The 17,384-nt window shown below is 37.2% G+C and overlaps 2 protein-coding genes across 6 annotated transcripts in view; one reads left to right on the top strand and one right to left on the bottom strand.

The window, feature by feature from the left end:
- CUL4A (cullin 4A) overlaps positions 1-2,457 on the bottom strand; it is a 59,304-nt gene extending 56,847 nt beyond the window's left edge. For both annotated transcript variants that reach the window (XR_012487824.1, XM_074299568.1), the window contains exons 1-2: positions 2,176-2,457; positions 154-269 (exon numbers count right to left, since the gene is read on the bottom strand). Coding sequence is in view for 1 of the 2 variants with exons in the window: in XM_074299568.1 (XP_074155669.1) it covers positions 154-269; positions 2,176-2,341 (282 nt within the window). In the remaining variant the exon portion in view is untranslated. The remainder of the gene's footprint in view (positions 1-153; positions 270-2,175) is intronic.
- A 695-nt stretch (positions 2,458-3,152) lies between these two features.
- PCID2 (PCI domain containing 2) overlaps positions 3,153-17,384 on the top strand; it is a 31,212-nt gene continuing 16,980 nt past the window's right edge. The window contains exons 1-5 of one of the 4 annotated variants that reach the window (XM_074299571.1): positions 3,153-3,349; positions 3,902-4,228; positions 11,605-11,694; positions 16,173-16,246; positions 17,185-17,250. In XM_074299571.1, coding sequence (XP_074155672.1) covers positions 4,193-4,228; positions 11,605-11,694; positions 16,173-16,246; positions 17,185-17,250 — 266 coding nt within the window. In that variant the 5' untranslated portion in view covers positions 3,153-3,349; positions 3,902-4,192. Of the gene's footprint in view, positions 3,350-3,901; positions 4,229-4,382; positions 4,499-6,646; positions 6,698-11,604; positions 11,695-16,102; positions 16,247-17,184; positions 17,253-17,384 lie in introns of those variants that run through there. The other 3 variants (XM_074299574.1, XM_074299572.1, XM_074299575.1) reach the window with 3 other exon arrangements.

Raw genomic sequence — 17,384 nt, 5'->3', positions numbered from 1 at the left:
GTCACTTAACCCTAATTGCCTCAGGGAAAAAACCAAAACTCTCTCCAATCAAGTTTAGCATTCTGCAAGTAGAATAACTGACATTTTCAATTCAACAAGTATCAACATTTTACCAAAACTCTACCCCACTGACAACATTTGAGCACCACTTACCTGGTAGAGTTCTTCAAGGTTATATTTAATGGAGGTGCTACTTTGTATGGCTCTTACTGCTTCATGAAGTTTCTGCCATGTATCCTGGGTGTAATTATCTGGCAATTTCGGTCTGTCTGTAAAAGCATTTACAAAATAAATGGAAAACAATTTGCTTACAGCCAATCATTTTAAAAAGCTTACCAAATTGTGCATCCAAAACACTGGTCTTGTTAGGTTAACACAGAAATTAACTTCTAAATTAGGAACTATTTTCTATGTCATATCTAGCAATAATGACTCTTAGGTTAAGGTAAATGTACAAGCAAAATGCAGGCTTGTAGTTTGTTTTATTTTATTTAAAAACATTTCATTAATAAAAGATTGGGTTCCAAATAATGATCTGTTAAAATTTAAGTACTTGTTTTAAGTGTTCAATAATGGATAAATTACTTTGGCTCAATTACTAGTATATATTGCATATTAAAGATGCCCATTTGCTTAACACTATGGTTAGCTTGTATAAGGTGGTAGAAAAAGGAATCACTACATCACTACATACAATGACCATTACAGAAAGCAGTAGCTTTGGTCTCCTAGGGTAATAACTTATAACTTAACAATACTGGATGATACTTTTTTGGGAGGGATGGGGAATAATCTGGGCTTATAATTTCCTTATAGTAGGGAACTCCTGATGTGCAAATTTCCTTCCCAGGTACACTCCTTAAAGATTTTAAGAGTTTTTAGGACACTAAGAATGGGTGATTTGCCCATGGTCACATTACTAATATATGTCAGACACTGGACTTGAACTAACTCCAAGGTCAACTATCCACTGAACCTTTGCCTCATATATTTAACAGGCCCTCATAGACATCAAATCTATGGTGTTTAAAACTCACTTACCAATTCTATAAGAAAAATGAGGAAAACCGCTAAAGATATTGATAAAAACAAAATTAACTAAGATACACAACCAAAGTACTTGTTTTACTCAGAAGCTCAGACTAGCCAACAGAGTTTTAAAGTCAAAATATTCTCTAAAGGGAGTAATGAGTAATTATTGTCCAGATCTTAAAAAAAAAAAAAAAAAAAAAAAAAAAAGAGAGCCTTAGGTTTCTACTTGGACTCTAATGAACCTTAAAGACGCCTGCTCATATTTCATTTGATTCTTCTAGTTTTTAAAATCACGAAGCTAAAAACAACCATTTTTATTTCTCCCCACACTAGGTTTTCTACAATCACTGTTGGGACTTTAAAACCCTTAGCACCTGTGAAGGTTTACTGACATTTCTGTATGGTCCTGGAAATAGAATCGATTGCAGGATACATGCAATATTACACATTGGGAAATAATTTAAGGCATAACGACAAACCAAAGTAAGGGATATTAAAGGTGCATTTACAGTACCCGTTATCAAACTCTTTCTTTTCTGATATATTATTCTCTCTCTACGTACGAACCTAACAAGATAACTGGAGGGACTAAGTCCAGACCCCTAGGAGAAGCGACTTAGGGGGCAGGGGCTGGGGTTATTTCTGACAATAAGAAAGGAAGAGGAGGATTATCTCTCTGCCAACAAACTGGAGTGGGAGGGCCCTGGCCGACAGTGAGGTCACCAAAGGTCACTGCAGCGCGTGCAGGCGGCGGCCCTCCTCGGAGCCCCTTCCCCATTGGCTGCCGCTGAAGTCATGCTGCTCGGGGATTCCTCAAGCAGCGCGGAGCCAACCTAGCGGGCCGCCGCCGCTCGGCGGAGGACGCAGGAAACCTACTCCCTCCCTTCTCTTTCCTACTCCCGTGAAAAAACACGCTAATATCGTCGCGGATCTCCGCCTCCACGGCGCGCGCGACGTCGCGGGAGTAGGGGAGATGGGACGGTCAGTCGGAGAGAAACAAACTCCCCTCCCCCTCTCCCTCGGGACCCTGGGGGTGGGGAGAAAGGGGAACAACCCCGACGCGACAGGGCCCGATCCGTCCAGACTAAGCCTCCCCGCCCGCCTCCCTCCGCGCCCTCACCTCGTTTGCACACACTTACCTACCTCTGAAATTTTTAATCACTAATTTCTTTGAGGAGCCGCCACTGCCCCCGCCCCCCCCGGGTTTCGTGGCGACGGCGGCCGCCGCCAGGGAAGCGGGTTTCGTGAGGCCATTGGTGTGTCCAACGAGAGCCGAAAAGTTCCCCTTCTTGGGGGTCTCGTCTGCCATGTCTACTGCTGAGAAAACAAACCCGCGGCGGCCGCTCCGCCCCCCCACCGGGCCCCGTTCCCTCCTCCTCCGGCCGCGGCCCCGGTTTCGCTTCCTCCTCCTCCTTCCCCCAATGCCCCGGTCTCCCCGCCTACTTCTCCTCCCCCCGCCCGGTGCCCCGATCCCTCCTCCGGAGGTGAGAACTAGGCCCCGGAGGGGGACAGCTCAGGGAGTTCCAACCAATCTCCTCCGGGAGACCACTGGGGGGAGGGGAGTTAGAGGGGATGGGGGAGGGGGCGGTTCTCTACTGGTCCTTTTCCCCTCCCGCTTCTCCCTCGCAAGTGAACGGTGCTACTAACGCCCTGCTACGAGGCTGAGGACCTGACTGGTACACAGCTCGCCCCGTGTCTTCCCTGCCCGACCCAGGGTTCCTCGTCTCCTCCCACCGCCCTCCCCCTTCCTCCTCCTACTTCTCCCGGAGGTTCAAACCTCCCAGGCGCCTCCCTGCTTCCACCAGCTGCCTCTACTTTTAGCTGGGCCCGGCCCTTCTCACAAGGTGGCACCTCCTTCTTCTCAGAAGAGCAGGAGAAATGGGGCCGATAGAGGAGGCCTCAGAGCGTCGAGTTGGGAGAAACAGCCGATGGGTAGTTAGCCCGCGACTTCCAACCGACCCCCAAGAGGCCACCCTCCTCGGCTTCCTCCCCCTCCCCAACACACACGATCCCCACCCCCACCCCCCACCAGCCCGGGTGACTTCCGCGCGACGCCCCACGAGCCAGCCTCCCACGTGCCCTACCCAACTGTCAGTCTCCTCCTACACGCGCTTACACACAACACTCTCTCTTCCTATTGTTCACCTGGTCCGCCTCCCCACCCCCTTCCCCTCCTTCTTCCCTTCCCTTCCTTTAGGTGCGACGGGTGCGGACGCCTTATTCTTCGCAGCGACCATTGTATGTTCCCATCTCAGCCTTTAGGGCAGGAATAGTGTGTTTACACGCGGGAACACGAGCCTTCTAGATTTTGCCGCTGGTGAGAGTGGCCTTTTGGTGGTGGGAAGGCCAAAGATGGTTAAGGAGTCCCCCTCTTAACGATCCGCCTGAGTAGCCGTTCTGCCGGGCACGCCCAAAAGCCGGACCGCCCCTCAGGCAGCCGCCATTCCGGTGACGTAATGGTGGGGCTACCACAGGGAAGAGGTGAATGGGGGGGGTGAGATGGGGGAGGAAGAGAGACAGCCTATATAAGGCGGCGGGCTTTGTCACAAAAGCATTACACAATGTCATTTAAAAAAATTTAATTCGCCATAAGTCGAACTTATAAGCAGCTTCGGATAATACCTTAGCCTTAATATGGACCCAACCCTAAAGTCTCGGTCGCTGAGCATTTCCAGAGAAGCTCGAGAAACTTTAGGTCCCTCTTCCTACCCGCCTCCGCAGCCGCGATCTGTGGTTCCCAACCCAGTCCTCAGAGAAACATGCAGAGACCCCTCCCTCCTGCTTCCTCCCCACCTAAGTGGTGGCCACTTAGTGCATCCTTAACCCAGCACTCCGAGCTTCCCACCCCGCCTCCCGTCCCGGCCCATAGGTTCAGACAGACGCCTGAGCTTCCGAGGCAGGTTGAGAAACATGCGCGCGCACACGCGTCCAGCAGGTCTCCAGAAGAGAGGCAAAAGGGGCGGAGCTCCCAGAAGGCGCCTGGTCAAAGGAAGTGACGACCATTCCACGCGTAACCTTTGACCCTGACCTCTTGGAACTAAATCCGTGCCACTAACCTGTGGTTTGGTCCTTCGCGATTGCTAAATTTCCTTTCTCCCTCCTCCCAACATTTTTTAATTGGGCCGAGAAACTTTCCCTTCTTCAGCGAGCCATACGCTCCATGGCGCACATCACTATCAACCAGTATTTACAACAGGTAAATTCCCAGCTTCAGGAATCCCAACTGGGCCGGGCCGGGCCGGGGGAAGGGGAGAAAGGGGCGCGGTCGCTGCCGAAGATACCCCTCGGCTCTCTTCCCTTTTTTCAAGGGCTGGTGCACGAGCTCTTTTGAGGGGTTTGTAACCCCTTTCCTGGATGACCCTGCACGAACCCCTTCTCCTCAGGTTTCCTTGCTCTAGGAAGTAAACTCATTTTTTAACAAATGAGAAAGGGGAACGGTGGGTGAAGAGAGAACCTCGATTTTCAGGTAGTTCTTGATCTTTTCCTTAATTTATTTTGGGCGTTTTGTGCTTCCAGTTGTCCTTTAGGATCTATGCTTGATGTAATTCATTCAAATCCAGCTGCCGTGTGTTTTCCTTTACATCTTAATAAGCGTCCTCTGTAGTGTTCTGGTTCTGTTTTCTTGGTTCTGTCTGAATGCATACAAGTCTTAACAGCCTTTTTTTATTCTGAATTCGCTGTTGCTTTTATTTTTTAAGGGCACTACGTTCAGCTCTTCACCAATTAATGGGTACGACCTTTTGTTTACACTTTTAATTCCTAGAAGAACCGTCAAGAATGTTTTGGTACCTAATGGGATTTTTCCGGTTTTTACCTCTTTGGGGTATATGAGCAGTTAAGGCTGAGTCAAAGAGTTTGTGTTTTTTTTTTTTTAAACCTATTTCAGATTATCTTCCAGAACATTTTGGACTAATCTGTGGCTCTCCCAACAGGATGTTAATAACTGTCTTCCCACACAGCCTCTATAACATTGGCTACTTTTTTTTTTTAATCATAGAAGCAATATTTTCACATCATAAAGAAGGGAGTTATTAACCTGAAATCCGTGTACTTTAAAAAAAATAGTTGATAATTATATTTTAACTGGTTTCATTTGCAATTCTCTGAATTGTATGCATTTGAAAGTATCCCAAAAAGAGGTTAGTAGTCTTCCTTAGACTACTGGAGGGACACACACACACACACACACACACACACACACGCACATGCACGCACGCGCTTTCTTTTTGGGGGGCGTCATAGATGGTTGGTGCCTTTCCAAGCCTATTATGGTGCATTACTTTTCTTCACGTATTTAGCGCTCATCAAACTAACCTACTTGCTTGCCCTCACACATAGCATTATTTTTTACCTCTTTTTCTCTTCAAAGCCCAGTATGTACATTTTCTTCATCTCCACATCTTAGTATTCTTATTCTGTTTTCTTCAGAATTCAGTTCAAGTTTCTGCACTAGGTCTTTCCTGATCTTATATTTATTTTGTATGTGTTTATTTCTATCTGTTTTGTCTTTCCATATGGTTCTTTCTCATAGAATACATGCTCCTAAAAATCAGGGACTGTTTTGTGTCTGTCTCTCCAGCACTTAGTCCATGCCTGGCATATAGTAAGTGCTTAAATGTTTGTTAATAAGATTGATTTTAGGGTCTGGGCTGCTTGTGATCATTTCAACATTAAAAGAACAAAAAAGAGGATTATTTAAGAAACTAAACTTGTTACATGGTTTAAATATATATATACATCTGTAACACATAAACATAAATATGTAAATTTGATAATAAAACTACCTGTTTGTATCTTCTTTTGTTCTAGGATAATAGGATCATAGATTTAGGATTATAAGAGAATTTAGAGGCAGAAAGTACAACCTTATTTTTTACAGATGAGGAAATTGAAGGAATAAAGGATAAGAGCAATACATAGCTACTATTGACCTGAGGTAATCTTTGAACCCAGATCTTCCTGACTCTAAAGGCTTTGGCCCTATCCATTTCACTATGTGGACTAATTTTCTACAGTCTTCTGTGTATTAACCCGATACTTTTTTTTTTCTTTTTTTAAAAATTTAATCTGATACTTTTTTTGGCATCTCTCATTATCTGCCCTTTCCCTCGGACTTCCTCTCCCACTTAACCTTCCCTTAAAGTGAGTGTAGTCTCACAAAATGTATACATTATCAATATCTGAACTCAGATATTTAATTTATATTCCCCCCAATTTAGGTTTTTAACTTCTGAGTGTACTGATTTTTATGCAAAAGCATTTACATTTTTAAAATAATCATTATTGTATATTTTATCTTTTATTAATCCTTATCCTGTTTAGTCAAGAATTCTTTCCCATCCATAATTGTGAAAGAAGTAGGTATTGTTAAGCCTTTATCCATATAGTCAGATTGCACTGGAATAAAAAACTTCAAGTAATAATCAGATTTAATTCTTGTTTTTGAACTTCACTGGATTTATGATCTTACTCATGGGGAGAGTCAGCTCACCTGTATAGTACACCTACACCTGTACTCACTCAGCCACACCTTCTTGTCTTGTATGTTGAAGACCTTCCTTTATTTCTTTTAAAATGTAAATTACAAAAATCTGCCTTCTCTCCCTTTCACCTTTAGCCCCCTCCCGAAATGAGAAGTAAAGAAAAATATAGAACACATATATGTGTAAGTGTAATCAAGCTAAACAAATTTCCACATTTGTCATAGCTTAAAAAAAATTTTTTTTTCCACCTATTAGGAGTATATTTCATCATTAGATGTCTGGAGTTGTTGTTATGATCAGAATTGATATTTTAGATTTTTTATTTTTTTAACCATATGTTGTATAAATTGTTTTCCTTGTTTTGTTAACTTCACTTGTCTCAGTTCATATAAATTTTCCAGAGTTTCTTTAAAACTATCCTTTTCATTATTTGTTACAGCTTGATAGCATTCCATTATATTTATATACTAGTTCAGTCATTCCCTAATTAATGGATACCACCTCATGATTTCCATTCTTTGCCTTAAAAAGAGATAAATATTTCTATATATCTTTAAAGTTTGTTCTTTGTAGAACTGAACCCTCCCTTAATCTACCTTCCTTCTAATTTTCCCTTCTTATTTCTCTGCTTTCTTATTTCCCTGTTGAGCAAACTGTTTCTTTTCTTGGATCTTAAGTGTATTTATTTGTATTTTCTTCCTTTAACTAGTTCAGATGAAATTGAGAGTGTACTGTCAGCCAAATTATGTACCCTGATTATATAAGGTAATTTCCCCTTACTTTGTTTTCTTTTCTCAGGGCATTTTTCTCTTTCCAATCTTCTCTTTATTGTTGTCAGGGTATAACAGAGTCATTTTCATGCTTTTTCTAAGTGATAGTGAGGACTTTTCCTTATATTTGAACATAAATAGTTTATTCTTTAGTGTCTTATGATAGGTTTACATGTTACAACTTTTAATACTTTGTTTCACTTTTGTAAAACTTTGTAGTTTTTACATAGCTTTAGTGTTTTCCTAAGGAATATTTAGGTGATGCAAAATACATACGTATATCTTTAAATCTTTAGGTATAGCTCTATATCTGTCTATTTGTATATTTGGTTGTAAGCCTATATCCTTTACCTTCTGAAATGCTGAAATGTTGTGTTCCAAGCTCTATTTCTTTATTATAATAGTTGCTGCTAAATTATGTGTGATTCTATTTATGGATCCATAGTACTTGAATTTTTTCTTTTTGGCTACTTGGGATATTTTTTTTTCTTTAACCTGGAAGCTCTGGATTTTGGTTCCTGGGTTTTGTCTTTTTTTTTTTTTTTTCTTTCTGATAAATGATGGGTAGTTTCGATTTCTACTTTGTCCTTTGGTTCTAAGAGATCAGGGCAGTTTTATTTTAAAATTTCCTGAAATATGATTTTTATGCTCTTTTTAGGGGGTCTTGGCATTCAGGTAGTCCAATAATTGCACTTTTTTCTCTTGATCTGAAGAATTTTATTTTTGCTGTGAAAGACCCTATTTTTATTTTGATTTTGGTTTTCAGTCTTTTGACTTGACTTAAATATTACTGACTTATGAAGTAATGGGCTTCTACATGATCCATTCTAATTTTCAGAGAATTTGTTGCTTGAGCAAGGCTTTGTAAATCTTGTGACTTAATCTAGCTATGTCTTAATGAGTTCTCAGTATCTTCCCAAATTTTTCCTGTAGTATTCATTCATAAAAACATTTTAAACTTAAATTAAAAAAAAAAACATACAACTTAGAACTCTCTCCCCCCCTCCCCAAGAATTCTAATTAAATTTATGCCTAAACTATGTTTTTCATTGAGGCTTTGCTGGTAGATATTTTAGAATTGTGTCTTGATCTTGATCATCATTACAGCTTTTTATCATAGTATTCTTTTTTTTTCTTAGGCTAGAAAGCCTATTTTTTTACTTCAGACCTGATGTTAGGGCTGGAGTATTTGTAGAAGAAATATCTAGCATAGTATTGTAGTTTCTTGGGGTATTGTGTGCTGGGTTAATTCCAGAATCTCAGAGACAACTTAGTGCTTCCAAAGTGGTTTGATCCAGGACAAAATTTGATTTGAAGTCTGCAAATTCCTGACCTGGATTTGGATCTTAGCAACAGCAAACTACTAGACTTGGTTATCAATAATAGACTACTAGACTTGGCTATTATCAGTCAATCTGAAAGCTGGTTCAGGAGAATAAAGAAGGCTCCCCTTTGGTCTGGCATTTTTGCCCTAGTTATTTCCTTACAAGATTCAGACTGGGCTAGAAGCTAGAATTGATAAACCTGATATGCTTCTGTGGTCTGAGCAATGCAACTGCAACTTATTTCTAAACTTGGCTCTTCTCTTTGTGTACACAGTCAAACCTACAACCTCTCTCTACCAAAGAATGCTACATTAGATGCAGGTCACCTCTTCAGTCTGCCCTGGATCTGTGATTTGGAAGTATGTAATGGGTGACAAATCTATCAAATGACACCCATTTGGGACCTCCTCTTGAACTTGTGCACACCCTCTTTTTTGGTGTAGAAGGGCTCCATGATGAAATGCTCCTGGCCAGACCCTCAATAGTGTCTGTCTTCCTTAGTTGAATTGGGCTGGAAGAATGACTTCTTGTGACTTTTTCTTGGATTTCACTACCATGATTTGGTCTGTCATGGTTTGTAGATCTGTTTAGAAGACTCTTTGTTTTTGTTTTTGTTTTCCTTAGGAGAGGTACTTAGCTGTACTACTTCCTGCTAGTCATCATCTCAGTCAAGCTCCCTTGAGCTTGACTTTCCAAGTTGGGACTTTCCAAGTTGCTTAACTTCTCTCTGAGATTTTCTGCAGTTTACCCTGTCTATATCTTGTTTGTACAGGGTTATTTTCATTGTGAGCTCCACAGAGAGCAGAATTTTTTAGGTTTTTTTTTTTTTTTTTTTGGGAGGAGGGGAGAGGTGCATCTTCAGCACTTAGCACACTGCCTGACACATAGCAGTCACTTAAAATGCTTGTTATCTGACTATCATAGTGACCTTATCCCTAAATAATTGAGTGCTCTTTGTAGTTGGAATAATCCCTAGGTCAGTAAATATCTCTACCACCACAAGGACTTAATTGAGAATGTATTTATTTATTTATTTTTTAATTTAGTATTTTTCCAGTTAAAAAAAATCAATTTTCTCCCCACTTGAAAAAAGAAAGAAAAACAAAACATTATACAAAAATAGTTAAGTAGTAGAAATTCCCATATCGGTCATAACGTGTGTGTGTGTGTGTGTGTGAGACACACACACACACACACACACACACAGATTGATTAAATCATTTGTCTTGAGTCCTCTATTGTACTAGTCAGAATGAAGTCCTTTTTTAAAATAGTTTTTTTTTCTAAATTCATGCAAAGATAGTTTTCAGCATTCACCTTTGCAAAACCTTGTGTTCCAATTTTTCCCCTCCCCTAGACTGTAGGCAGTTCAATATAGGTTAAACATGTGCAGTTCTTCTAAACATATTTCCATATTCATCATGCTGCATAAGAAAACTCAGATCAAAAGGGAAAAAAAAAAACTCGGAGGAAGAAAAAGCAAGTAAACAGCAAAAAGGTGAAAAGACTATGCTTTGATCTACACATTCAGTCTCCATAGTTCTCTCTGGATGTGAATGGCACTTTCCATTACAAGTCTTTTGGAATTGTCTTGGATCACCTCACTGTTGAAAAGAGCCAAGTCCTTCACAGTTGATCATCACGTCTTATTACCATGTACAATATTTTCTTGGTTTTACTCACTTCACTTTTCTGAAATCAGCCTGCTCATCATTTTTTATAGAACAATAATAATCTATTACATTCATATACCATAACTTATTCAACCTTTTCCCCATTTGATGGGCATCCACTCAGTTTCCAGTTTCTTGCTACTTTTTTATTTTTTAAACAAAAAAGGGCTATGCAAGGATCAATATTGAAAATTATCTGTGCATATGTTTTGGGAAAAAAAAACTTTAATAATTTTTTAAAAGGTGAAAGGAAAAAAGGTACAATAATAATGACTTATATGCCCCACATCACCACAGACTGAAGAAATTTGTCATATTAAATAAAGGGGATACATTTAAAAAAAAAAAGTTGTTTTATGTTCTTAGGTAACTTGTTCTGGCTCTGCTCACTTTTCATTAGTTTAAAACAAATCTTCCTAGGATTTTCTGAAACTTCTGCAGTCATCATTTTCTTATGATGGAGTCATCCACATCCAGAAAGAGAACTATGGAGACTGAATGTGGACCAATGCATAGTATTTTCACCTTTTTGTTGTTTGTTTGCTTTTTTCTTCATATGTTTTCTTTTTTCCTTTTGATTGAATTTTCTTGTGCAGCATGATAAATATGGAAATATGTTTAGAAGATCATCATTTAAACAGTAATATTCCATTACAAGAATGAGTATCTTTAAAACAGATTGAATTGACATTCAAATCCATCCTATCTTTTCAGCCTTATTTTATATAGTTTTTTCCCATTCTTTCTAAGCTTCATTAAAACTGTTTTATTCCTTTTAAATATTCCCTTAGATCTCCTGACTTTGTTTTTTTTCTGTTTCCTGTGTTTGGACTCTTCTCCCTCTTTCTCATTGTCCTAGAATTCCTATTCATCCTATAAAATGCAATTGGAAACCAGTATCTCTCATGAACCTTCTCTCCCACCCCATCTATTCAATTTGAACCTTATACAGTACTTTGTTTTCTTGAATGTATTTATTTTCTCAATTCTGATACACTTCTTGTATAATGTTTTCTATGATTACAATTATTCCTATATGTGCTTTATTCAACTGCTAGTGTTTCAGTTCTATGAGGGAAAGTAAAATGTCTTATCTCTCCTAGATTTGTTGTATATAGTAACTGCCTAGTAAAACTTAGTTTTACTAAATAAATAATGAGTTTTAAAATAATTCTTGGCTAAGAAAATTAATTGAATAGTATTTAATTGGGGATGAATGTCTAATATAAAAGTTAATAATTTGTAGAAGTATAATACTAATTTGTATTGGTGTAGAATATGATTCTTCTTTCATTTGTGTTTTTTTCTTTAACTTTTGTAGGTATATGAAGCAATTGACACCAGAGATGGATTGTCTTGTTCAGAGTTGGTATCTTTTAAACATCCTCATGTTGCAAATCCCCGGCTTCAGGTAGGTGAAGTGTACTTAGAGGAAGAAAAATAAGGAATAGCCATTACCTTAAGGGAAATCCAGAGTTTGAATAAAAGCATAAGTATTACTATTAAAACTTCTTTGACTATATAATTTCAGAGTCCTTGTTTCATAGGATCATATTTAGAGCTTGAAAGTATCACAGTGATCATTTAGTCCCATGTGTTAATTTTATAGGTGAAAGAGGCTATTTTTCATCTTTACTTTTATCACCAATAAATACCTTAACTGGTATATTCAAAACCTTGTTTCTTAACACTAAATTCAGTGCTCTTTCCATATACTGTATTGGGCTGTCTCTGGCTTCTCAACTCCAAATTTCTTTAAATTTACAGAATAAATATGTGAATACAACTTTAATTTTTTACAGATCCTTATTCCTCAGTTATTTCAGTGGAACAAATATAAAATTTGAGTAAAATTCAGTTCAGTTTTTCAAAAATAAACTGTAAATAAACAAAAATAAACTATATTCCTGATTCTTTAAATTTGTAGCCTTAGAGGAAAAGGAGGGGTAGCAGTGGGTAGAAATTTCCAAATTACTCAACTAAAAATTTCATTTGGAAGGGATTGAGATAATGTGGACTTAAATGAGATATCTGATGTGAAGTCAGAAGACCTCAATTGAATTCTTGTTTGCTTCTAACTTGCTTCTTGACTGATTTTAGTAAGATATTTTGCCTTAGTGCCTCAATTGTCCTGTTTAGAAATGGAAATACTTGATATGTACTCTTGAGGTACATGTTTTGTAAATATAATTATGTAAAAAATATAAAGCATAATATGCAGGTCAGTAATTATCAGTGGAAATAATCCTAATGGAATTTCAATCTTCATCTTGTAGTTTGCTTTGTAAGAGTTTTTAGTACTCTGAAGTACTTTTTACATTTGGGATCTCCCCATGTCCTTTTTACACTCTATTTTTTCACCATCAGAATAGCTTTCATAGCTTTGTAGAAGCACCCAGAAGTTTGCCTCAACAGTCAACTCCTTCCCCCCCCCCCCCCCCTCTATTCCTGGATTTTGCAGCATATAGAACCCTGTTCCAAAAATGACATTTGCCTGTAGGTTTTACCATCTAATACAGTCAATACTGAACAGTGTGTTAGATGGAGTTTACAAATTAAAATTAGTACAATATTTTGGTGGTTGGGGATGCTGTTAAGGGTGTCAGATTTCTTTAATGGGGGGGGGGGAAGCTTTCCTGAAACATTAGAATAAGATGTTGAGAAGAATTTTAATCCTGTAAGGTATTTGGGGGAAAAAAGCACTTAAAGGTTCAGTTTAAGGTTTTTCCTCCCCCTCTCCCCTCACTCCCACCTATCCCACTCCCACTCCCCTCTCGTTCATGACAACATATATTGGTTAGTGGAGAATGGTTTAGTTGGTTTTGTGAAATTTATACTCAATTAATGTTTTCCAGAAAGTAAATTAGAAATTATCTCTCCTGAATATTCTGATTGAGGCTTGACTTCATCTTGTACTTACAAGTGACTAAACAATTTTTTATCAGGGTCAACACTTGCTTTTTTCCTGAGTCGGTGCCATTTCTTTTCTCTCTGACTTTTTTTCTTAAATATGTGATGGAGATTTATGATTTTTTTTTTTTTTAAAGAAAAATCCACATTATAAACTCTTCTAACAGCATGATGCTGTGCTGAATTGCTAGTTCTCTAGGAGTTCTTTTAATATATTGAGGAATTATCTTCTCTTTCTTTACTGTAGTATACGATATTGCTCTTTTTACCTTTTTTATATGATTTCTTGTTACTTGGAGAATCAGCTCTATTCCACTATCCATATCACCCTACTGTATGAGAATATTCTGTGCCTAAGTATTATTTTTATTTTTTAATTAATTATTTTTGGCCATTTTACAACTGAACTGAGACACAAAGAAATTCACTGTTTTGTTCTCACCACATAACTAGGAAATGGAAAGAGAGTTTTTGATCTCAGTTGTCCAAAGATCAAGATCAGCTTTTTCATTTACCAACCCTGCTTCCTTGAGGTTCTACTTTAATATCTTTATGAGTCTGCTAGAAATGAGTTTGTTCCCTGACTTTAAAGAAAATTAAATCAAATATGAATCTGTTAATTCAAAATTCTTGACCTAGTTGCTCTGGAATTTGACTATTATTGTATAATCAGTCTTGAGTTTGTGGGTTATGCTACTAAGTTTTACAATTTTTTTTTTTTAATGTAAATGTGGTTTATTTTCAGGATTTCAAAAATTTGATTAAATCGAATTACATTTAGTCATTTTTAAAAATATGATTCAGTTACTTTTTGTTATTGTTTGTGTCATCTTTGTGCCAGATTTCTTTGTTTGGAGGCTGAGAATTTTTGCATTTTATTTCTAGCCTGTTCAACAATTTCTTATATTAATTCTAGGTATTACTTAACTGATCTTTCTGCCTGTACATTCATTTGAAAGTGATTTAGCCTTAAAAGTAGACCTTCAGACCAAAGTTTGAAGTTATTTGAAAGAAATTTATTGAAAGTTCTTGGCCTACATTTTGAAAAGTGGGAGTTAGTAATCCAACCATTCTGGAGAACATTTTGAATTATAAGGGCTATAAAATTGCATCCCTTGATCCAGCAGTGCCACTATTGGGCCTCTATCCTAAAGAGATCATAAAAGAGGGGAAAGGACTCAGATGCACAAAAAAGTTTGTAGCAGCCCTATTTATAATGACAAATAATGGAAAATGAGTGGAAATCATCTGGGGAATGGCTGAATAAGTTATTGTGTGTGAAAGTAATGAAATATTATTTTTCTATAAGAAATGATGAACAGGTTGGTTTCAGAAAAGCCTGGAAAGACTTAAATGCACTGATGCTGAGTCAAGTGAGAAGAACTAAGAAAACATTGTACACAGCAACAGCAATATTGTTGATAATCAACTTTGATAGATAGCTCTTTTCAGCAATTCAGTAATCAAAGGCAATTCTAACAAATTTTGGACATTCAAAGAAAACTGTGAATACTAAATGCGAATGGAAGCATACTTTTATCACCTTTTTTTTCTTTTTTTCCTTTCTCTTGGTTTTCCCTTTTGTTCTGATTTTTCTCTCCCAACATAACTTATGGAAATATGTAAAAAGTGAATGTACTATTATATTCTTTAAAAAAAAAAAAAAACCCACAACAATCTTTTGTTCAAAAAAAAAAAAAAAAGAAAAAGTAGGAGTTAGGCAGAAGAACAGGGAAGATAAGATATTTTAGATTGAGAGCGTTATATGAAAAAAGCTGGAGAGCTAGTAATTATTAGCATGTTAGATTCAGAGAACATTGACTATATCAGAAAGTTCATACTGAAAAATAGAAAATGAAGGTTGATGTAGCTAGAAATTCTTGGAAATAATGTAGATACATGTACATTAATTTGATATAGTTGGCAGTAGAGAGCCATTGTTGTTTTTTGAGCAAAGGAAAAAATACTGCAAATTGTTTTGTATGTTTGCAATAGAAAGTGACTAAAATAAAGCCATTTTTAAAATGTTTATTTAAAATATAAATACAAAATAAAAAACAGAAAAAATTGTCATGTGCTCAGCAGAAGAGAGGATTCAAAATTATGTGCCAATCGATTTCCCTTTCAAAAAAACACATATAATAGTAGAAAACATTGTATTCATGTGTCCATCTTTTCTTTGCTTCCTTGTTTTTTTTTTCTTTTTTTCCTCAGAAGTGTACTTTTTATTCCATTTTTTCCTCTTCATCCCCCTTACCTCTTCAAAGCAAGCTATAATTAAACATGGATATATTTAGGTATTCATATGCATGAACGTGCACTCACACACAAAAATCTATCTTTACACTCTTATACACACACCTACACCTATGTGCATATATACACCTACACTTACAAATACAGAACTTGTTAGTATGTTGGGAGATGTGATTGATTACTTTTATTGCAGCACATTGGCTACAGCCCCAGCTCTCAGGTCAAGACCCTCTGGGAAATAGGGAAGCTCCCACAAATTTAAATAGTATAATCACTATATATATATATATATATATATATATAATATGAAAATCATAAATCCCAATTCTAGGAGTTTGCTGTGGCTGAGATCATCTAAAGGATTAGCACAGAGGATTGTTGTTAGGCCAGGGTCAGGGCATAGCTTGGATGTCTCCTAATATCTTGACAAGATTCAGGAGAAAAATAAAACTTAAAGAGGACATCAAATAGTCCAACCAGAGATACTGAGATGACAGTTGGGGACATTGAGAAGTTTTAAATGAGAAGATTGTTCTCTCATAGAATAGCATTGTTATCTCTATGTGTTTGGATTTCTCATGATTATTGATATTCTATGTAGTATATTTTTGTATACCTAAATTAAATAAGTTATTGTGGTAAAGTTTAAAGTTTTTCTATTATGACTTTTTGTTGTAAAAGGTTTAAGTTTATTTAAGTCTGTACATTTTTTCTACAAATCAGCTTCCCTCTCCAGAAGAGAAGTGTCAACAAGTTTTGGAACCTCCGTATGATGAAATGTTTGCAGCTCATTTAAGGTGATTAGAGTAAATTGGTGGTGGGTGGAAAGTAGGCATTTAAATATTCTTGAATTTACTAGGTGATTTCATCTTGAATTTTTAAAAATTGAAACTATTGATAAAATTTATCTTGATCATATAACCTATTAAAATTTATAATGTTAATGTTTATAAATGCTTTGAGAAAAAAAATTTTCCCTACTTAAAAAAACTATATCTAGTATAAATACGATGCTTAAATCTTTCTGAAGGCGCTTTAGTGTTTTCATTTGAGTATGGGGAAGATGCATTCATGGTTCTATTTTTAGCTTCACTGTTAACTTGTTCTGTAGAAATGTTTTCTTGCCTTACTGCTGAGGAAACAGGAATGGAAGCGAAGTAAATATTATTTTGAATATAACTTCTAGCTGTAGTTGTTAACTTTAAAATATCCATTGGGACAAACTATTCTGAAGCTAGGATGTGTTTAATTGAGCAGCCTAAATGTAGTTACTGAATAAGTGAGAGAGAAGGGCCTAATAAGCTATTGGAAGATTCAACCTGGAAGTGTAATAATCAGTACTTCCTACTGGTTTCCAACACACTGCTTGAGTTTGGTGGAGTTGCATGCTTTCAGATAGCATGATGAAATTTGATAGGGCTTGCTCGTCCCAGACTGTAATCTATTTAAAACTCTTTAACCCTATTAACATAGCTGGGGGCTACTCATCACACCAGAGAAGTCATCAGGAAGAACTGACTACTTTCACAAAGTAGCTCCAAGAAACCTCTGTGAGGGGCTGGACCATATCCCAACACCTTTATCTCAAGACAATCATTTCTCTCATTTCCAACCATTCTTTAAGTTAGCACTTATCATTCAGAAACTAGTATAAAAGTAGGGTATTTTGTGGTAAAAGTGGGGAAATATGTTTAGTTTTTTCCAAGAATAAATTTTCTAAGAATTTTTTTTTTAGGTGTACCTATGCTGTGGGAAACCATGATTTCATTGAAGCATACAAATGCCAGACTGTGATTGTTCAATATCTTTTTTTTTTTTTCTTTTCAATTTTTTTCATAAATTAATTATGTAATAACTAATTATAAGTGCTTAATTACTGAAGAATGTGTAGCTTGGGAGTTTTTTTTAATCTTTAATTGGAAAGGAGGTAATGTT

Source organism: Sminthopsis crassicaudata, chromosome 3 (assembly GCF_048593235.1).
Source record: "Sminthopsis crassicaudata isolate SCR6 chromosome 3, ASM4859323v1, whole genome shotgun sequence".
Lineage (NCBI taxonomy): Eukaryota > Metazoa > Chordata > Mammalia > Dasyuromorphia > Dasyuridae > Sminthopsis > Sminthopsis crassicaudata.
This window is presented reverse-complemented; position numbering and strand designations above follow the sequence as displayed.